Source organism: Ambystoma mexicanum, chromosome 6q (assembly GCF_040938575.1).
Source record: "Ambystoma mexicanum isolate Mex_15411 chromosome 6q, UKY_AmexF1_1, whole genome shotgun sequence".
Lineage (NCBI taxonomy): Eukaryota > Metazoa > Chordata > Amphibia > Caudata > Ambystomatidae > Ambystoma > Ambystoma mexicanum.
Genome location: NC_090937.1, coordinates 31,410,206 through 31,433,246, shown reverse-complemented (window position 1 = coordinate 31,433,246; position 23,041 = coordinate 31,410,206). Strand labels below are relative to the sequence as shown.

The 23,041-nt window shown below is 45.9% G+C and overlaps 1 protein-coding gene across 5 annotated transcripts in view; it reads left to right on the top strand.

The window, feature by feature from the left end:
- WDFY3 (WD repeat and FYVE domain containing 3) overlaps positions 1-23,041 on the top strand; it is a 2,538,776-nt gene that overhangs the window by 957,421 nt on the left and 1,558,314 nt on the right. For all 5 annotated transcript variants that reach the window (XM_069630405.1, XM_069630406.1, XM_069630403.1 and 2 more), the window contains one exon: positions 4,308-4,539. In XM_069630405.1, the coding sequence (XP_069486506.1) occupies positions 4,308-4,539 (232 nt within the window). The remainder of the gene's footprint in view (positions 1-4,307; positions 4,540-23,041) is intronic.

The window sequence follows — 23,041 nt, the reverse complement described above, 5'->3', positions numbered from 1 at the left end:
CTGTCGCAAAGGGTGGCTTGTGGGGTTTCTAACCAGTAAAGGCCCTAACCACTGCCTCTCTTCCCCCCCTGACATTAGCTCTTCCTTTTTTGAATCTGCTATTATTCAACTCCCCCTCCTACTCCTCTCACTGTTCTGGCTCTCCATTGACCACCTGGTCCTCTTCACTCCTTCACTGATTGGACCCTTCTTCTTGAGTCATTTCCTACTGACATTCCCATTGTCATGCTGGGGGACTTTAGCTATTCCCTCCATGACCAGCTTACCCACTCTGTTGGGAACTCTCTTAACACTCTCTCTCTAATTCACTCTGTTGCGACCTCTCAATTGACCCCTCTTCCTCTGATCACTTGATTGTTCACTTTAACATCTCAGTCCCTCCACCTTCTATGCCTCATCTTAGAGACACCTCCCCTCTTCAATGACTAAGAGGAAATTCAGGCAGGGATCTTGCCCTTTAGCTTGTTGATGTGAGGACCTCTCCCCTATTCATGCCTCTTCCATTGGCTATGCTTTCTCTGACTTTCACTATACACTTATGAACCCATTTGACCAACACTATCCTGCCCACACATTCCCACCTTCCTGTCCTCAGCCTTTGATCAACTATGCAGTTCAGACCCTAAAAACAAATTTGCGCCGTGAACTAAAATGCTGTTGCAAATTACAGACATCTTTTATTCTCTTAGCCTACAGAAATTCCCTTGCTGCCCTAACCTCTGCACTGGACTATGCAACTCCTCCTACTTCACAAATCTACTCTCCTGCTTTTGCAATCACCCCTGCAAACTTTAATCTACCCTCTAATCTTTGCTCACCACCCAAGCCAATAACATCACCTCCTCCCTTTCTGCTAATGACTCTGCTCACTACTTTTGTTCTAAAAATTTGTCACTCACAGCCCTCCTCTCTCCCTCTGTAACCCCCCTTCTTTCCACCACCTGTCCCCCTACCTCTTCTGCGTTGGACTACTTCTCCCTAACCTCTCCTATTGAATTGGTGCCCATACTTTGAATTGCCAACCCATCTTGCACTCCTGTTGACCCAATTACTCCCCAAATGGTCAAAAACTTGGTCTCAAACACTTTCCCTGGTGTCTCTGAACTCTTTAACCTCTCTCCCCTGCTGGACTCTTCCCTGCCTCCTCCAACCTTGCAACTGTCTTACCCCTATCAAAGAAACCCTCAGCTAACTAAGACATCTAGCACACTATCGCGCAGTTACTCTCCTTCCCCATTATTCAAAAGTACTCGATTGGATGATCTTCGACCGGATCCCAGAGTACCTTGAGGATAATTTCAATTTGGCTTCCATCATAAGCACTCCACTGAGACTACACTCCTGAATATCTCCAACTTGTTCTCTAATGCTCACCACTCCAAACTCCCTTCTATATTCAACCTTTTGGATCTTTCTGCCGCTTTTGAAACTGTCGACCACTCCTCTCCTCCTCATCACTCTCCAGGACCCCAAGTACCAGTCATTGGACCTCTGCTCTTCACTCTCTATAACTCTGCCCTAGGAAAACTTATCTCATCCTTTGACTTTAACTATCACCTTTTTGCTGATGACAATCAAATATTTATCTCCTTTACCTCCTTCACCCCAGCAATCTCGAACAGATTACGGACTGTATCAGTACAGTTAGTCTCTGGATGGTCTCTGCGATCTCCTGATGAACTTTTTTTAAATGGAAGCCACCTTTCTCGCAACTTTCAATGCCATCCCTTCTTTCCCCTCCCCTCTCCCATCTGACCTTCATGCTCCCTCAACCAAGAATTGCAATCTTCGGATCCTCTTTGATAGTGACCTACGACTCCAACAATTCACCACTATCACTGCTCAACATTCAGAAAAGGTGTCATTTTCATACTAACCAATCTACACAAACTGCAATCTCTACTCTTCTGCTCCGAAAACTGGACTAATACTCAAGCCTGCTCCTTAGGCTTCCTCTATACTCCTCCCTCCTTCTAGACAAAGGTCTCTGCATTGCTAACCTCACTCTCTACAACCTACTCAGATCCTCCTCCACTTCTACTTTTCGACAGCATTCTGGTTGGCTCTCCATGCACAACTGCTCTCTTTTCAAGTTCCTTCTCCTAGTCTAGAAAGCCATAAATGGTCTTGTTCCTCATTCCCAGTCAGTGAGTAAAGTGAGATGCAATCAATCTCGTGCCCTCTGATCCCCCTATGCCCTTAACCTCACTGTCCTAAATCCTCATTGGGCCTCCTTTTGCTTCCATTCTTTCTCCCTGCTCACCCTCCTCCACTAGATCCCACTGCCCATAACCATCAAAGCCAGCCCAACTGTGGATCTCTTCAAAGGTTGGCTTAAAGTTAATTTACATGTTCAAGAAGGAGCTGCACCTTCCCTCCCCTTCATCGTCCCTACCACGCCTCCAGTGACACTTAACAGTGTAATTTCATATATGTAATTCGTACACTTATTTAGTTAGAAGAACTTGCCCCCTTAGGTGAAAGTTACCTCTGTACGTCACCTATTTTCTTATAAAGATTTTGTTTGTTTTGCCTTTGGTATATGTTCTAATGTTGTACACGATCATAAACTGGCTCACCACTTTTTCTCATCCTTATGTATTGTAAGCCATTTCTGTTCGAAATGGACATCACTGTTCTTCAAATAAATACAAATATTTACCTCAAGCAAGAAATAGTTTGCTGTTGAATTTGCTGAGCTATTTGGTACTTGAGGACTAAAAAATAGGAATATGGCAGCTGGCTTATCTAAGGGGGCACAGGGCCTAGAAGGCAATACACCACAACATGCTTGGGGCCAGCCCATATAAGGCTTAAAGGGTAAGCCTTATTTTATTTGGGCAATTTCACCTGCACCACTTCATTATATGCAAGGCCCCCTAGCTGATAGACAGAGGGGCATTGAATGCCAATATGAATTCCACTTGCGTCGTAGTCTATAAATGTTATTTGCCTTGGCTGGATGCTGCCTCGTCTGCTTGTTCCATTTTTAGGCACTTGTCAGTCAGCAGGCTTAACTTCAGTCTTTACAGAAACTCACAGCTCATCTCCTACATGAAAAAGGCAGCAACATTGCTTAGCTACCCTTGTGCGTTCATTGACTTGCCCAACGTTTTCCTGTTTGTGGATGTTGTCAGCTGGCAGTTCCCTCTCGTAGGTCCTCTTCGCCCCCTCCTAATGCCATCAAACCCTTTGTTCACCAGTGGATTAAGGATGTTCAAGCTTTCCTTGATCCAAGTAGCTCCAGATTTGCTAGTGGGACTTTAAACAACGTTGAGTCGGGAATTTCTTCGGAAATTACTGAATTGCCCCCACAAACCCAGCCAAAGTATTCATCCCAACTCTACCAGTCTGCACAGATTGCTTGGCTCCTATGTGATTGAGAATGTGGGGCATGAGGCATATGAAAAGGGGATAGATCTTTCATTCAACACATTTTGCTCAGCTAGAAAGCCATGTACGTGAACATAGCTGGTGTCTTTAATGAATGTGATGTAATTGTGTGGAGCTCTTATTATTGCTCTTCTGTGAAAGATCTTAATTTTGTCATGAATTGTGTTAATTTCAATAATTTCGAAGTTGTATGCTACCTTGACCAATTTCCATCAACCTTTTATATTTTCAGGAATTACTGTACCTCCGCCTAATACAGGTTGTGCGAAATCCCTGACCCTCCTCCTCTCCCCCTCCATTTTGCTAATTTTCCTACCTGTGTTTTTGGTCCGCTGCTCCCCACTTTGGGATCAGGAGGAGATCATGTAGATGGTCAATTTAGTTCTGTGGGGATCAGACCAATCATGACACTGTTACCAGCATGAGTTAGTATTCTCATTAAGATGACCTCAATACAACTTGCAATGCAAAAGGGTTTGAGCGGCATACAAAGTTCAACAACTCAAACTGGGTCCGTAGACATTAAATATTTGAAGCATCAGGTCTGGGATTAATTTCACCATAACAAGCTGTTGAAGGAGTGATAGATGGTATTGGCAGCTTCTGTATGGCATTGGCACCTAATTTAGAGCGGAAGAAATTGCACTCATGCTCATGAGGGATAGTCAGTAGGAAGCATGTTGCTACATACAGCAGCATAGTCACCTTCAAATGTTTTGAGTGTGTGTTATTACAATCTAATTGATGTGGTTAAAGATGCTTAGCCCTAATACGTCTATACTTATTGCAACTTGGGCACAACAATATAAAAGGGCCTTATGTTAAGGGCTAGCTCTCTTTTCGATGAGTAGAAGATATCAAGTATGGTTCGGCATATATCAGAAACTCTTACACTATGCTGTCTTCATTTACAGCTTCACTATGTTCACAGCAGCCCTGGTGGATCTGGCTCCAACAATCCACCAGTAGTCAGCACAGTGTATTCCTACATCGGCACACCACCTGCGCAACGACAGCTCTCTTCCCTCGTGTGGCGACTGGGGCCCACCCATTTCCTGGAAGAGGTGATGCCTGCACCTAGCATTGCCACGATTTATGAATTGGGACCAAACTACGTTGGAAGCTTTCAATCAGTGTCTATGCCAAGTAAGTCTGGTGCCAACTCTGAAAGTTCATTACCAATTTATGTAAAGGCGATGAGAGGCCGTTAGCTGAAAGAGTATAGGTTCAAATGCATGCCCTTAGTTTCTGGATTTCCTCCATTCAAAAGTGTTGGACAGAATGACATTGTGCTTTAAGTGCTTGTCTTGTATTATTACTTTCTGTGTTTAAAAAAGTGGGCACTGAATTTAATTTAGGAATTCATTTCAATAATATTTGTACCTTATCTTCCATTTTTGTATTTGTCCTGTTGTATGTAAGCAACAAATGTAAGATACAAATGTTGGAGTTTGATCAGAATTCTTTTATTTCTCCAACAATACCTTCTGTTGGCCCTTCTACAAACATACATGCACACTGAAAAGAGACACAATTATGCAATTCCACTAATACAGGGGCTGCCTGTACAATAGTGTTTGCTCTCAGGACACAAGATTAGTATACTGAGAAAAGCAAGAAAATGCTTCTGTTCGATTGTTGCAAATGTTGGAATTGGACCATGAATTTTCTTACGTAAAGCACTGGAGCAGTCCCCATACAAACAGCAAGTTTGTGCCCTGATGTTGGTATGCTTAAAGCAACAGGGGTTGGCTGTTCTATTGCAAGTAGATATTGTGAAGCTTCCAAAACTCTCAAAACGTCCTTTGCTTATAGAAAGTTGTCCGCCCCAGACAAGTAATGTCTCCATCACTCAATTTACCCAGAATTTGGATCTGCATTGTCAACAGTGAGGACATGTAAAGAAGATTGTCATGGCTCCAGACACATAGGAACTGCAACACTCGGGGAGACCCTGCGAAGTTGTGGGCCCCCGGATCCATGCCTAGGGCATGTGCCCGCCCTGTAGAGTATCCCCTCACCACCCTAATCAGGAGAAGGCGCCATCCGTTCGGTGCAGGACAAGAGACAGGACGTCACGAAGGGGAGGGGCTGGAGCAGAGTCCGCCCCCTCCCCCATGCCTCTTCCTGTGGGACCCCAGCGACATCAAGTGAATCCGGAAAGGTGAGGGCCCCTAGGGATCCCATCTGGAGTGTGTGCCCACCTTAGTGAAGAGACGACCCAATCGGTGCCCCCAGGAGGGGAGTGCAGAAACAGATAAGAGCCTTCACGTCTGGAAGAGGGGAAGAAAGAAGGTGGCCCTGCTGCACGACCTCATCAGTTGGAATCTTCTAAGGGACTCGGACTGGTGGGGCGGGGGGGTGAAAACAGCGGCGAAAGCCAGCAAGAGTGTGGACCCCCAGGGGAGGGTGAACAGGACCTTACCAACGAGTGAGACAAAGAGCGGGCGAGCGGGACTGAGACACGACCCAACCACATAAAGCAGTGCCCCACCCCGCCCATGGACTGGAGGGCAAAACTAGGACGCTTTAAATAGCAGAAACCAGAGTTGGGCAGTGAAATATCCAATCCCATCATGTCGTAGACGGGGAGCGACATCATGTCCACTAAGAGACATCGCCTCCCTTCTGGAAGAGAGATAGAGCAATGAGGGCCGCCATTTGCAGCAAAGTGGATGTAGCACAACCAGACCTCATTGTAAACATTGGAAACACAGATGGATATGACGCTGGCGGAGTTGGAGAGAAGGGAAGGCGAGGTAGCCTTAAAGATGGATGACTTCGAAAATTGGGAGAGGAGAAATAATCTGCGATTCTTTGGCATCCCAGAGAAGGAAGGTGAAATGCAAGAAGACCTTCGGAGAAGCATCCCCGAGGTGGTGAAGACCCTGTTCAGCGATAAGAACATGGATGAACCCAAACTGGAGAGGGTCCATAGAGCGGGAGCAAACCGGGAGGGGCCAGCGTTCGTGCTTGCACGCGCGCTTACACAACTATCCCGATAGACAAAAAATTATAGAGAAGGCAAGGGGGCTGAGCTCTGTGCCCCTGGGAAATGCAAAGGTGGCAATCTACCGGGACTTATCAGCACTTACACTGGCGAAGAGGCGACTGCGGGCCCCCCTCACGAAGAGGCTCAGCAAGAAGGGAGTGAGGTATCGCTGGGGGTTGCCCTTTTCTATATACTTTGAAGTTGAGGGATACAGTTACAAATTGGTGACCGAGGAAGATATAAGGAGGGTCACGGAGGAGTTACTGGGAGACGGGGGGGAAAAAATGACTGATGATGGAAAGGGCCAAGACGACAGACCATGGCTAATAAAGGGTCCGAATCGAAGTAAATTCCCAGGCTCCAGACACTTTAGGAAGCTTGGATCGCCTCAGATGGGTCCCCCCTGAGCCGTGAGACTGGTCAGAGATTATAGCATTGAGTTTTGAAGATTAAAATGAGGGTGGGGGGGATTTATGGGTGATGTGCATATAGTTACTGGAGGAAACAAGGTGGGGCTCGAATTGGAGTGCTTGGTTGAGCCTGTCCAAGAAGGGGGAGGACCACTGGTGATTCAATCTCGTCAGGGGAGATGGCTCTGGGCGGGGTTGGATGCCAGGGGAGGGCGCAGAGAGGGGGGAGGGTGATTTATGTTCAAGATATGAATGTTCTAAATCAATGGTGTGGGGTTGGGACCCGGTTAAGAGGGTCCCAAATGCGGACTTGTCATGGAGGAGAGGAAGTAGAGTGTCCCCTTGGGAGAAGGGAGATGTCTGGTCAGGGTGACATGAGGATGGGCTCCCTAAATGTCTGGGGCCTCAATTCGCCTTCCAAAAGATCTATGGTTTTACGTGATTGCAAAAGATACAATCTCAATTGGATGTGCCTACAGGAAACACATTGGAAGAAGGGGGGGGGGGGGGCGACAGGCTGTGATCCCAGGAGGTGGGGAAGGTGATTGTCTTTCGATGTAAAAAAACAAATTTTTAAAAAAGAGGCACAGGGTTGAGGTTCTGGTCTCATCCCGGATGAGCTTTTCGATGGAGGCAGTTCTGACCGACCCCAACGGTAGGTATATGTTTGCAAAGGGTCAAATATAGGGGGTTAAGCTCACGATTGGTCCAATATATGCACTGAATGTGCAGCAAAGTGAATTCTGGGAGAAGGTCAGAGATAAGCTGATTCAATTTGTGGAAGGTCAATTGGTGGTGGGTGGGGATTTTAATATGGTGTTGGACCCACTGAGGGGATCGCAAGAGGATGGGGGGAACAAATGAGCAGGGTTAACCCAAGTGAATCAGAGCGATTTAAAGTGGTGAATGAGATACTAGGCCTATGTGACTCCGTTCACCCGGTGCCAGAAGGATACATGCCTTTCAATTTCTACTCTGTGGTACATGACTCCTTCTTGCACATCGACCTGATCTTGGTGGATGCGACCCAAAAAAAACAGGTATTACAATCCCTAGTAACATCGATTCTGTTGTCAGACCATGATATCGTAGTAATTCAGGTTGGGATGGGCGGTCGGATGAGGACCAGGGGGAATTTGAAATGTAACCACCTCCTGCTAAAGGATAAAGTGGTGCAACAGGATCTGCTTAGGGAAATCAAGGAGTACTTACTGTTCAATGAAACTGGGGAGGTGGGGATCCAATTGGTCTGGGATGGTTTTAAGGCAATTATACTAGGCACCCTGATGAGAATAGGATCCAAGAAGAAGAGGGAAAGGGAGGAGAAGGAGGATAAACTCTGTTGGAAGATAGAAGGGATACAACCGGGTGGTACATACCCACAGGCAATATCTCATCCGCCAAAGCGAAAGAGCTCAGACGATACAAGACGCAATTGAAAGCTATACTGACGCAGGATCCGGGAAAAAATCTCCTGTTTCTAAAACAGAAATACCACGAGAGATGCATATAGAGCAGATAGGATCCTGGCATGAAAATTGAGGGAGGAGAAAAAGAGGAGGACCATTGGGGCTATTAGGATGGAGAATAAGAGGGGCCTACACAATGTCGAGAGTATATGCAGTGAATTTATTTGTAGAATACTACAGAACCCTCTATTTGTCGGATTGGATGGGGGATGAGTCCCAAATTGATGATTTCCTTAAAAGGCCATCAATCCCAGGGCTCCCAAAAGAGATGCTAGAAACTCTGGAGAATCCCATCACCATAGAGGAAGTCACACGGGCCATTGCGGGAATGAAATCAGGTACCGCCCCAGGGGAAGGTGGGTTTATGATAAAATTATATAATTCCCTGTTAGGCCTGTGTTTAGTGAGGGTATTCAATGCGTACTTGGCGGGTGGATCCCACCCCCATAAAATGATGACAGCAATTATTGTTGGACTCCCAAGGAAGGGAAGGACCCCACCAGGTGTTCCTCCTATAGGCCTATTTCCCTTATCAATGGTGACGCGAAGATACTAGTGAAAGTCCTGGGAGCAAGACTGGAGGGGGGCATGCCACTCCTAGTGCATGAGGACCAGGTGGGATTTATCAGGAGAAGGCAAGGATCAGACATCAGGAAGACTATCAACCTGATTCATGGGGCGCAAGCGGAGGGCTGGACACGTGTTTAGTGACAAAGACTCAGAAAAGGCCTTTGATATGGTTGAGTGGCCTTTCATGATGAAGGTTCTGTAGAGGATGGGGCTGGGATGACATTTCCAGAAATGGGTGACAGTTATATAAGAGGCCCAGGGCAAGGGTGCGGATAAATGGGGGATTTAGGGAGTAATTCAAACTCACGAGAGGGACCAGGCAGGGATGTCCCCTGTCCCTGCTCCTGTACTCCCTCACCATGGAGCCGTTGGCGATTGCCATTTGCATGAATGAAAGGATCAGAGGTATCGTGGGGGTTGTACTAGAATGAACAATTTTGCTGTTTGCTGATGATATACTGGCTTACCTTACGAGCGTTCAGGTTTCCCTCCCGATGCTAATGGACCGATTGAGGTGTATGGCTGCCTCTCAGGACTCAAAATTTACGTGGGAAGTCTGCTATCCTGCCACTATTGGCTGGCAGTCCCCTCCTAGGTATGTAAATTAGCTACCAGGGCATGGCGGTTAACCAGTCCAGCATCAAATACTTGGCCGTATGGGTGACAAGAAATCTAGGAGAAATGGTAGCGGCTAACTACAATCTCTTTTATGCTCAACTCACGGCTGACCTAAAGAGGTGGCTCCCCTTCATACTGACCTGGTATGGAAGGATGACTTCGATAAAAATGAATGTCCTCCCCAGACTACTATATTTGGGTTACCGGTCATTTGGTCGAAAAAAAAGGTCGATAGGACAAATGGTCGACGCAATTTGGTCGAAACACAAATGGTCGAATTTTTTTTTTTTGTATTTTCACATTATTTTTTTTTTGGGGGGGGGGGTGTCCCCCAACCCCCTTTTTTTGCTTAAAAACCCGTTTTTTTCCTAAACGAAAACCTGAAAAATATATATAAAAATCGACCATTTGTCTTTCGACCAAATTGCGTCAACCATTTGTCTGTCGACCAATTTTCTGTCGACCAAATGACCGGACAGCCTATATTTGTTTGCCTTCCTCCCGAGCCAGCTCCCAGAGAGTTTTTCTTAGAAGTTACAGGAGAGCGCCGTAGATTAATATGGGGAAACAAGACCCCAAGGGTGAAAATGGCACCTTTACCCTTCCAAGAGAGAAAGGGGGATTTGGGTTCCTGACATCTGCCTGTACTATAAGGCGGTACAAATCAGGGGAATGCTGGAACATATGAGGGAAGATCTGAGGACTTATTGGACTTACTTAGAAGATCTTGTAGCGCACCTTTTGAAAGTCAGGGACTACTTCTGGTCCCAGATTCGGTCAATACCGGAACATATCCGGTCCCACCATACATTGGGAGTTTTTGGGTCAGTCTGGCGGGAATCTAGAGAAACCTGGGGCCCTCACCTGTGTCTTCAATTATGGGGTCCACCGTTCGAGTTGTGGCACCAGGGATTTCTTAAATTCACAGAGGTGGTCGGACACGGGGCTTGAGAGAGTGGGACAATTCTTTGAAAATGGGTACTTCCATGAGTGGGATAGAGTGCGGGATGTACTGGGATGGGAAGCAATTTCCATATTTGAATATCTTCGCATTAAGGGTATCCTGACCGACCCAAGGTGGGGGGAAGGGGCTGCAAGAGTAACACCAGTGGAAAAATTCTTCGACAATCTGTAACAAGGAAGGGTATATTGTCCAAACTATATAAGGCTACGACTAAAACCTGACTACATGTCACGACCTTAACCCCAGACCATGGGACTCGGGCACCGTGGCCCCCGCCACAGTACTTTAACAAGGCCAGAAAGGCCCACTTCAGCCCGTTACGGGTGCCTTGGACGCAGTCCTGGTGCCTTTGGCATTAGGCTCACTTGGCAAGTATAGTTTCCAATAGACAATGGGTGAACATGGCTGCCCCCACAAGGGTCATCAGGGGAACTGCAACCAGCAGTCTAGCATCAGGGCGGGGTCTGCCCCAAAGGCACTTGGGATACCTGCCGGGTATTTAAACCACACCCGACCCATGGCACGCGCTTCGCTTTATTGTGCTCTTGCAGCGTGACGTTCACCGGGTACTGCTCTGTATCCTGGCCTACTTGGGTGAGGGACTTAACAGAACACCGCCAGCCTTACCTATTCAGCTCCAGCACCTCCATCCAGGCGGAGCCTTCGGAACATTCTCCATTGTTGTTCTGCTGCATCCCTAGGAGAAATAGAGGCAAGAATCAGAAGCTACTTACCCAGCTCTCCTGGAAGGCCTCCCCATTCCTAACATCATCCTTTGCGTTTGGTCCCAATACATCGCCACTTCAAGGAATCCTCCACGACATGGAAAGAACAGCACAGGTCAGTCGACTTGCAAGGATGCTTTAGCGCCGCATCTAGCGCATTCTCACCTTCTCGAACTCAGTCATCAGCCTCGGCTTGCTCCATCAGCCCCTGCAAGACAAGAGAAGAAGGTTGTTGGAGCATTCATCAATACAGACACTACTCCAAAAAAAACTCTAAAAAGACTTACCTGAAAAGGAGTTGCAGCCGGTCTGGTCTCCAGGCTATCGCCAGTGAAGTAACTCGGCGGATCGAGCCAACAACGACACACCCCTGCCCAGCACAGCAGGACAGAGAGCGCATCATTCCTAAAATCAAGGTGAGCGAAGTCCCAAGGGGAACGCAGGGAGGTGGGTCTCTCGAGGGAAGGAGAAGTCGCTAAAATCCACCTCCTGTCTTCTAGAACTGATTCCTGGCAGAACGAACCCTGGAGAAGGTGCAGTGTATCCAGAAGCATCCCAGACCAGTCGAGAGGCGCCCCGTGGATGCAAGGTGAGCGTTACACTACAGGGGAGGCAAACCTTCCAGAGATATTGGATAGAGTTTGTGGATGAAGAGAGGAGGAGTGGGCACATATGTATAGAGTGGTTTTTCAGGGAGGATTGTTCACCTCCACAATAGAGCACAACTTTAAATTACTAATGGGATGGTACAGGGACCCAGTGAAACTGTCCAAAATGTTTCTGGGAGCATCTCTGCAGTGCCCTAGTCGTTGCAGGGATAGGGGGACCTTGGCCCACATGTGGTGTCGAGGCACCAAGGTACAGGTGTTCTGGAAGGAGGTGCTGAGTTGGATGGAAGGGGTAATGGGGATAAGGTTGGACCGAGATCCACTACAGCTGCTGCAAAAAGATATGGAAGAACATAGACTTCCGAAGATGTGGGAAGCCATGCTACGAGCGGAGAGATTGGCCATAGCCCAAATTTGGAAAAATGAAACGCTCCCCACGAAAGTAGTATGGGAATGAAAAGTGCAAAATATGATGGTAATGGAGAAGCTCACTGTGGTGGTGAATGGTAGAATAGAGGGATTTAATGAGTGGTCTGCCCTACTCCTCAAATGGGGACTGGAGGAAGGCATAGAGAAATGGAAGAAGCGGGCACCACAATCTATCAGATTCTATCTCTTCTTAATTCTTAAATCAGTTAAGTGATATTCATAGGAGCTATCGGGCTAAAAACGAGTCCATGACACAAGGATCCATTAAAAACTTAAAGAACCAAAAAACCAGGTTTAACCACACAGTAATGCCTGATGCTCTCACAATGCTAAAAAAAAAAAAGCTAATAATTTGTGCCGTTACTTTTCACAATATTCCTTTTCAGTGATTCCATGCGTTCATCTCATAATTCCCTGCAGTGTCTTTCCATCAAAAAGGATTATATATGCAAGTCTGAAACAAGTTTCTTAAAGGAACTCCTAATTCCAGGTTTTTAGGCCAATATATAAATTGGCTGCTTCATGGCAGAACAGTCTCCTAAGTCAAAAATGTGGCTCAAAGCCAATGCATTTCGGAGGGTTACTCCATCTTCAGGGCTTATTTAATGAGCCTTCACGCTGCAAGTCAAAATAATATATACATAAAGCTTCTATCAGTATCCTTATCGCCTACACTAACATAAGCTCCCCCCCTCTTTTTGTGTTACCTTGGGTAATCTGTTCTTTGTCAACAAAATTGCTCCTTAAACTGCAAAGTTAAATAATGAAATTGATCTACGTTAGATATCTAATCTCCAATTTAAGGATAGAGCTCCATATCTTGTAGCGTTTCACTTACCAAGGACAGCTGTAACTCGCTCACCGCCGCCCATGCTACCTGCGTGGGCGTGCATCGCGGCAGAGCGTTTATATCATTGCTATGGAGACCATGCGAGGCATCACGTCAGCAGGACTGCTGGCGTGACGGCGCCTCGCGTCCCACCCTCCCATGGATACGGAAGCGCAGGATCGGGACTTGATGAATGTTGATCATGGTTACCAGCTGCGTATGCCTAATGCATACAACAGCTAAACCCATTTGTTTCTTCATCCTTCTCAAACCAGCACACTTCACAATGATTAACAATAGAAAGGAACTGCCAATTCCCTATGTAAACACCCGCTTACCAATTAAACCTAGCAGGCCTGTGGCTATTCGTACAGGTGTACCCAACAGTACGCGAATATCACTTGTGGCTGCAAGGAGTTATAGATTACATTTATACACAACAATACTGACCCATACTTGTTTGACTACCCCCCACATGTGGTCTACTATGACCCTCTAAGGCTGACTCCAGATTGAATAAAAATAACCTCAACGTTGGTCATATCGTGCTATGTATCATATAACACTGCTTTATGGTGTATAGTATGGTAATTCCCAAGTCAACATACTAACTCCCTATCTGCCAAATAAAACAGTACATGACAGAGGAGCATAATTAAACAAGGGTATCAAATCTACACTTGTTATGTACTACACATCTAATTCACATACAGTGTCATTGATCCTATCTGTTCATGATTATCAATGATTATCAAATATGATTAACAGAAAGCATACAAAATTCAACTACACATTTAAGTCCTTGGGTGCCAGTGTTCCAAGTCCAACTATCCAAAAACATTCACGCTGGTCAAGTCTCGTTGGTACATTCTCATGTGGATCAGTTCTGGAGTCTTCTACCAGAATTTGGAACCGTATCTGCACCAGGTTATGTTGTTTCTCTTGCCAGGGCCTGGCCACTGCTGAGTTCACATTGTAGTTCCTTATGCAGGACCTATGCTTATTCCATCTGAGCTTCACTATTCTTTTTGATTGGCCAATAAAGTACAAACCAGATGGACAATTGATTGAATATATTATGTTTTGTGTGTTGCGTGTTGCATGTTGCATAATCTCTCAATTACTTTTTTTCTCCAGTATGTGGATAATTGATGGTCTCGCCTTTCTGCACATACCCGTAATTACTGCAGTGTCAACACAGGAACATTCCTTTACATGTTGTTCCTGCCCCATGTTTGTGGACCTTGTTTTTACCAGTCTGTCTCTAACGTTCTTGCTTCTTTGATATGAAAATGTGGGGAGTTCTTTGAACAAATGTCTCACTCGTTGGTCGCATATCAGTGTTCTCCAATTCATCTTAATTATGTTTTTAATCCTGCTACTTTGGGTAGAGTACTTGGAAACATACACTAATGGTGGCTCAGACTTTTCCCTTTCTGTTGTGGTAAGCAAATCCTCCCTCCTTTTATTTTATATTCAGGTTGCAGCCATTATTGCGTCTTCCGTCTTCTATCCTCCGCTGAAGAATTTGTTACCTATCTCTGTCAATTCATGTGCGTAGTCCGCAGGGTCATTGACGATGCGTTTTACCCGCAACCTCTGACTATACGGTACATTTTTCATCAAGCTTGACTGATGAAAACTGAGCCTATGCAGGAGATTATTCCTATCCATCTCCTTACAGTAAATATTGGTTTTATATCCGTTTCCTGTTGATTCAATGTTAACATCCAGAAGGTGGATAGTCTTCTTCGAATATTCGTGGGTAAATTGGTTTCTCTGATCAACTGTGTTGAGATGCACAAATCTTTCAATTTGTTCTCTGTACTGGTCCATATGCCAAAAATGTCGTCAATTTACCTGATCCAAATTCACATGTAGTGTTGCCATACTGGATGCATTACGACATAGTTGTTTCAAATGTATGCGCAAAGGTATTCGCATATGCTGGTGCCATGGTGGCACCCATGGAGGCTCGTGGTACCTGTAGAAAAAACGTGTCTTTATATTTGAAATAGGAGTTGTTTGCTATAAATTGAAGCAGTGCCAAAAGATTTTTTTTGTGCTGGGATGTCTTCTTTCAGTAATAACCACTCTACCGCTTCAATGCCCAGGTTGTGAGGTATCGAGGTTTAAAGACTTCTGACATCAACCATAAATAAAATATGGTCTAGATTGTACTGAACTCTATTCAGATGTTGCAGAAAATGAGTTGTATCCTTTATATAGGTACTGTTTTTTTCAACCTGCGGCTGTAAAAAATCTATATATTTCCCCAATGGCTGTTGTAGGCTATTGATGCCCGCTACTATAGGTCTCCCTGGTGAGTTACGTGGGTCCTTGTGTACTTTGGGCAACATGTAAAAATGTGGTATCCGTGGGTGGTCGGTCTTTAAGAATCTGTACTTGTGGTTGATCCACCCCAATTCTTCAGCTTTGCCTAATAGTTCTTCCAAGTTTTGTTTAATAGAAAGCGTTGGCTCCATGTCTAGTGTTGCATACGTGTTAATATCTTTCAATTGTCTGTTACATTCCTCATCATAGTCTGTTGTATTGAGGATCACCAATGCCCCACCGTTGTCAGCAGGTCTGATTGTTATGTCTTCATCACTGTATAAATCTTGAAGTGCCAATTTGTGTGGTTTCAGGTTTTTATGTCCTGAATATTTAAAGCAAACTGATTCCAGATCCTTGACTTCCTGTTTATGGAAGATTTCAATGGATGGAATACTAATGTGTTAGTTTCAATTTCCTTACAAATCAGTACACTTCTACATTCATGTCAAATAGTACTGCTATACGTAGGAACAAAACGTAATCCCTTATGTAAGGTTTCTTTCTCCTTTTCAGTTAAGCTTCTAGATGAAAAGTTGATGACTGTTTTTCTCTGTTGTTGCCTCGTCAGTCGACCATCGTGTGGCCTTCCTCTTCCCCCTTCTTCTAGTGAAGTTCCCTATTGAACTGGTGCCTGTAGAGTGGCAGCAATTAATAATTCCTGCATTTCTTAGTGCCAATAAGAGATAGGAGGGAGGGGGGAGAAAGGTCAGCATCCCATGTTGAACCTGTGGTTATTGAACAAGTTCCTGTGGAAGGACAATTTCAAAATGGTCATTCTCAGATCCCCCAAGCTCTTGAATTGCTGGACTGGTTGACGTAACTGTACTTAAGGACACTTACTTTCATGTCCCTGTGAAGGCATCATGAAGTAAGACACAGACAACTGATTCAAGGTTCAAACAAAATATCTTTACTTACATGTCAGGATGGTGTAAGGCCTAACTTTCCCTATGCTAAGGTGGGATTTCTCTACCTTATGAAAATAAGAATAGTCTGAGTAAGTTCAACTTAAGTATGTCAGTGTCCAAAACATATACTTGCCCTTACAACTAAAGATAAACAATGTGTAGGGCTGTCGGCAACAAAATAAAGTGTGTCCCAATTCAAGTTCTGAGCTTCCTCCAGCTCTTGGCTTACTTCTCAGTTCCCGTTCCCCAAGTTCAAAGCAGCTCCCAAAAGACCATGGGTTTCCTTTCCCCAAGGCGACAGCATAATTCCAAAAAGGCCTCAGGTTTCCCTTCCCCAAGGCGACAACACAGTCCACAATGGCTTGGGTTTCCCTTCCCCAAGATGTCAGCTCTTCCAGCTTGTAGACTCAAAATCAGTTCAAGTCTCTTAATTCTCAAAACCAGTTCCAGATCGACTTTACAATCCTTCAGGTTCAGTTTATACAGATTTCTATCTTTCACTTTCACGTCAGCAATGTAATTCGCAAGTGGAGATTCTTTACCTTTACTTTCCTTGGCTTTTCCAGACTGCGTATCGTCGGTCTAGGTGTAGTTGTCAGACCACACGGTCCACCCATTACAGGTTACAAAAACGATAACCCTGGGTTTTCTTGCCCACACAGGTTTCTCGCTCACTGCACCTGTGATTTGGTTTGCATTCACTTTGACTTCTCCATGACAGTGTTTTGGCTTTGCCACAGTGTGTTCTTCCACACAACTCATTCCGTGGTGCTCACTCTCTTCCACCACCTTGCTTTCACAATCTTCATAAGTGCTAATCACTTTGCTTTTCACTTTATTCATAAAGATTAATTCTTTGTCTTTCAGTGCTCATTACGTGTGTTTCACACATGCTTTCATTTCATTTGTAGGCTTATCAAAGCTTTAATTTAATTTGGTTTTCAATAATGCATGCTTTATATTCGGGTTCCTTTACTTCTAGTTCAGTGTTTGCTTGTGGTGTTCACAAACCCTCCTTACTTTGGGTTCACCGTTAATTGCACTCATATTTCAGTTCATCCGGCATCACCATGCGCACACTTCTCTGGAGCTCTGCATGCAGCACTTGCCTTCTACGAATCTCGCTGTGGGTTGCCAGTAGCTCTGATCCTCACTCGCGGATGCTACCAGTGGCCTGCAGCACTTGGCGGTCTTCCATGCCCCCTAGCTCCGGCTGTGGGCCCCAGGCAGAGGAGACTCTGGAAGCTTTCATCCTCTCACGCCCCGCTCAAGCCCCGGCGTCATGGTCTCTCCTCTGCAGTAGCCAGCATCCCGGCCTCCATGCAGGACTCTCCTCGGCAGCCCTCTTCTGGGCAGGAATTCTCCCCTCTCAGGCCCGTCTCTCCCAGCCCGGCTTCTCTCCGGCTGGTTTCTCCTTGCTTGCTGGCATCTCCACCTTTTATGCACCTGTGACCTGTTAACAGGTTGCAGGTGCAAGCCCTTCAGTTAAATTGCCTGACCACAATTACTTGTGTTCTCTGGACATGCCTGGCCCGTGCAATAGTTTCCAGGCCTCTTACTCGTCACAATACCAGAGTGGTGTAACTGAATGTTGGTGTGTACAACTCCTAGTTGCCTCTTCCTCGTCCCAGTACTAGAATGGTATGATTGATTCTTTATCTTTCAGTGCTCATTACGTGTGTTTCACACATGCTTTCATTTCATTTGTAGGCTTATCAAAGCTTTAATTTAATTTGGTTTTCAATAATGCTTGTTTTATATTCAGGTTCCTTTACTTCTGGTTCAGTGTTTGCTCGTGGTGTTCACAAACCCACCTTACTTTGGGTTCACCGTTAATTGCACTCATATTTCAGTTCATCCGGCATCACCATATGCCCAGTGTAGCCCCAAGAGGGCCCCGGTACGAGTGTTCCCTTCAATGCACTCACCGGTCATGGACGGCTCTTCCAGGGGTCCTCTCTTCTTTCTCGTGAATTTCTTCAGCTCTGCGCACACTTCTCTAGAGCTCTGCGTGCAGCACTTGCCTTCTGTGAATCTCGCTGTGGGTTGCCGGTAGCTATGCTCCTCACTCGCGGATGCTACCATTGGCCTGCAGCACTTGCCTGTCTTCCATGCCCCATAGCTCCGGCTGTGGGCACCAGGCAGAGGAGACTCTGGAAGCTTTGATCCTCTCACGCCCCGCTCAGGCCCCGGCGTCATGTCTCTCCTCTGCAGTAGCCAGCATCCTGGCCTCCATGCAGGACTCTCCTCGGCAGCCCTCTTCTGGGCAGGAATTCTCCCCTCTCAGGCCCGTCTCTCCCAGCCCGGCTTCTCTCCTGCTGGTTTCTCCTTGCTTGCTGGCATCTCGCCCTTTTATGCACCTGTGACCTGTTAACAGGTTGCAGGTGCAAGCCCTTCAGTTAAATTGCCTGACCACAATTACTTGTGTTCTCTGGACATGCCCGTGCCCGTGCAATAGTTTCCAGGCCTCTTACTCGTCACAATACCAAAGTGGTGTAACTGAATGTTGGTGTGTACAGCTCCTAGTTGCCTCTTCCTCGTCCCAGTACTAGAATGGTATGATTGAGGGCAATTAAGAGGGGATGATTGGCAACAACCTATGAGGGTAGGGTTTATTATTCCTTGGGAAAGGGGGATAACATGTCATGCCTAAAGACATCTCCCCAAGGATCCTCCACCCAGGTGATCCTCCCTCGCATCTACACCCCTGGGGTCAGGATCCAAAAGCAATGGCCTTTCCCTGGATTGCATATACTAGGCAAATACTCCTAAAGAATAGAGAGTACAAATACTTCCAACACAAACTGGAACCAGACACGTGTGCTACTGCTTTCACCCACATACCTCCATGAATGTTTGGGCCAGTAGTGCACTTAGTACCACAGGAAGAAACTGATGTTATTACTGCCTGATCTGAAGAAAACAACCTGTATCTTTTAATGCATGAATAACTAGGCACAAAGAAATAATGATTACAAAACTATTTTCATTTTTCAGTTAAAACTTACTTTTCCACGCTTATAAAATACTCTTATTGGGAATTCAAATTTTATTTGTACTCATTAAAAAATAATTTTACATCCAACTTGAGTAAAATACTCCCACTTCCAAATCTTATCTGGAGCACTGTTTACTGTGTGGCTAGTGCCCTAAAATAGCCATGGGATGAGATGTTCGCTTGTTCTTGACATGGATAACTAGCAGGGACCTGGCCAACCCCACCCAACTTCGCGTTGGCTAAAATGCATCCACGCATTCTAAATTCCTCTGACAAATTTTTCCATACCTGAACTCCGGTCCCCTGAGGGCATTCAACCTACAACGCGTTGGGACCATACCAATGGTGAAAGGCGCAATACAAATGATCATGATATTGTAGTTTGGCCTTCTTCCTGCCTTCTCAGTGAAACCAGTAGTTGTCCCTGATTGGACAACTACTGGCTGTTTGAACGGTGCAGATCCTTGCCATTGGTGGGCTTGGACTTGCTTTCAGCTCCAGTTTTGGATAAGAGGACTCTACAGCCACTTTTTAGAGCTACGTTGTAGCCAAGAATCCTTTGAAGAAGAGCAGCTTGTTGATGACCCGAGGACGACTTCTGCAGTGGACCAGCATCCCTTCCAGCGATTGGCGCAGTGAAGCCCTGCTAATTTGCCTGATCTCCGAAGTTCAGTGATCGCCATCTTGTGCCATAAGTCGCCTGCTCCTGAATGTGTAGCTTTCTAGCATCAAAGGAACCTGTTCTAGATCTGCTTCTTTGACTTCAACTGGAAGATGATCCTTGCTGGAACAATTCAAAGTGTCCCGAAGAGGTCTGCATCGTCAAATCTGCATCTCTTCATCGACTGGGCTTGCATCTGCACCCGACCGGAAGAAGCTTCAAACCTGCAAACCCATGGCAACTCTCACCAGAACAATGGATGTAAGAGCGCACTCCCAGTGACCTGTAGACGACCCATTGTAATCCCAGGGAAAATTGGAGTAGGCATAACTGTGCCTACACCCCCACCCCCGGTCTCCATAGGATAACATTGAGTGCAACGCTCTTTGTCTCCTATATCCCTTTGTCGTCAAACCTGGGATGAGTACCCTGCCCCCGGGTTAGCCTTGGGTTTGGCAGAGAGGAGAACATGCCTGTCTTCTGGTAAATTGTTGCACCAGGCCCCATGCATCTTAGGGTTGGACTTCTAAAGTATAGGCAATTGAATTTGTGACTGGTTCTCATCATTTTATCTACATCTGCATCTCCATTACTTGCCTGTTCAGACGGTTGACTGTCTAAACTGAATTATTGTGTTATTCTAAGAGGGCTCATTGAAGGCCTCTGATCATATTCTCCTGAGACTAAGCCTTGACTGTTCTCTGCTCTACCTTGATAGGGTTTTGGCTAAACAACTCTGTGTTCAGCATAACTAGGGCGGCCTCCTAAAATCTGTCCACCAGGGCTAATTTTAGAAATCCATCTGAACTCCTAGGGTGGTCCCTGAGCGAATCAGTGGGTGAGTAAACACACTTGTTTTGACCTGTCGCCATAGGGTTGTATAGGCAGAAAGTCTTAGATCTATCTCTCCATTGTCTGCCTTGAACGGTTGGGTATCCTGTGGTTTCGATTACCAAACTTCGAAGTGATTACTTTGAAATGACTTTGAAATATATATGTAGTTGTGGGTTAGGGGGTAAAAAAGGGGTGGGGCGGTATTTGGGGAAGGTGAAGAGGGGCATTAGGGAGGGGGAACCCCCTAATAAAAAGAAAAATCAAAGTGAAATGTCAAAGTTATCACTTTGAAGTAAACTAGCTCAAAGTAATTTTTTGCAGCAAAATTACATGGAACCAACAGTGGGGTTCTGGCCTTGATTCCTCTCCTGAGTCATCCCTAAAATGGCTGGCTTGGGAAAGGGTCGTTTAAAGACTTTCTTTTTATTTTTACTAAACTTTGAAACACTTGCAGCTACTTCTTGCCATTAGCCAATACTTGTTCAATCTCCCTAAAATTCTCATAGCCTCTGGAAAAGACTTTTATTGGGACCTGTGACTCTAAGGTCTCTATGACCCTACATTTATATCTATGTAAGTACTTTTTAAGGTGAGAACCTTAATTGTAAGGTTTATTTTATGATGGTTGCTAACCTATTCGTTTTCCAAGTATTGATTACTTTACATGGTTCTGTTTCTTTATTCCCTTGCTTTGCTACTTTAACAGTACATTGAAAATTAATGCTAACTGTGTTTAGAAGTGAAGTGTTAGTGCTCTTAGCAGAGCACACCAAGGTGAATGTGTATCTATTAGTGAATAGCTTAGTGTGTGACTTAACTGTGGGTTTTCATTGTTGTCGAAGGCCTAAATAAAAGAATTTAGTGTTTTATATATTCTGCCTAACTTGTATGAAGAGTGCACTGCGTGTGCTTAACTGAACCCTTTACCGCTTTCAGGCCCTCATAAGTCAAATCCTTGCTGTTCAGTCACACTACCCAGATAGCTTGACTAGACATTAGCGTTTGTCCCTGTTCATCAGAATAGGGTGGCCAATCAGAATCTGTCCAGAGGGCTTATTCTGAAAGTCCATCTTAAGAGCCATAGAGAATACCTTGTGCCAGTATTCCATCCTGCTGAGGGAACGCCTTGCAGGCAGGTCCTGGTCTCCGAGGAATGGGGGCTGTGCCAGGAGGCCCTGAATGAGATCATTGACCTCTTGCAGACTTCTCAAGTAGACCTCTTCACTTCTATTTACAGGGAGTGTGTGTTCTCCTACAGGAAATTGCCTCAGAGTGGGGCACTCGGAAGCATATTGATTGTGGACTGGACTACAGTTGTTTGTTTGATTTATATAGCGCACCAAACCCAGAGGCATCTGGGCGCAAAGGTGTCTTTATGTGTATTCCTGTCAATTCATGATCATCTACTTATCTGGAGACTGCAGAGATTCAGGTCCACCATGATGCCGAGTACGGATTGGTCTCAGATGACGTAGTACCTGGAACTTCTGGACATGGCCAAAACTAATTCACTTTCAAAGCGACTACTGTTAAAAGGAGAAAACACAGGGCATTGCTTTGCCTTCTTACTCTAACATCCCATCCCCTTTCCTCCATACTGCATGGGCGTCCCTCGCTAGGGATGGGAGACGGAACCTTTTTCAACAGAAAAAACCTACTTCCCCTTTAAATTTAGAGGTGCGCGGGGCGCGGTCCTGGGAGCATGTGCTCCTCTGATGCCATTCCTCAGTCCCCTTTTCTGCGTCGACAGGAACGGGCCGATTTCACCAGCGCTCCTGGGTTTGCCTTCAGCCATGTAATTCCATGCGCTCTTCCCCGGATACTTCTTCTTTCTTTTTGTCTTCTTTTCGTCAATCAGGTACTTGGTCCTCCGGCGCCATGCTCCTCCCCGGCGCATGTCGACTTCATCAGGCTTCAGTAGGTGCCAAGCCTGCGAAGGGATCTTTCCTCTGTCCGAACCCCACGCGCTTTGCCTCCGCTGCCTTGGCCCCTACCACGTCTGGGAAGGTAGTACCGCGTGCGACACACTGACTCAACGTGCACCGAAGAACAGGCTAGCTAGGTGGAGGGAGCTCTTCGAAAGGTCGCCTCAGAGGAGTTAAAAGACTTTGTCAGACAGAGATCTAGGCCCAAGGGAGGGCCGTTGTTTTCCAGTGCACCCCGTAAGGGCGACTCCTTCCCAAGGAAGCACCTGAGTGGAAGGAACCTCTCTGGTTCACGCACCAGCATAGGTACCTAGGCTAGTCCAGCTACCGGCCTCACGGCTGAGGGGGTCAGTAGATCCTTGCGGATGCTG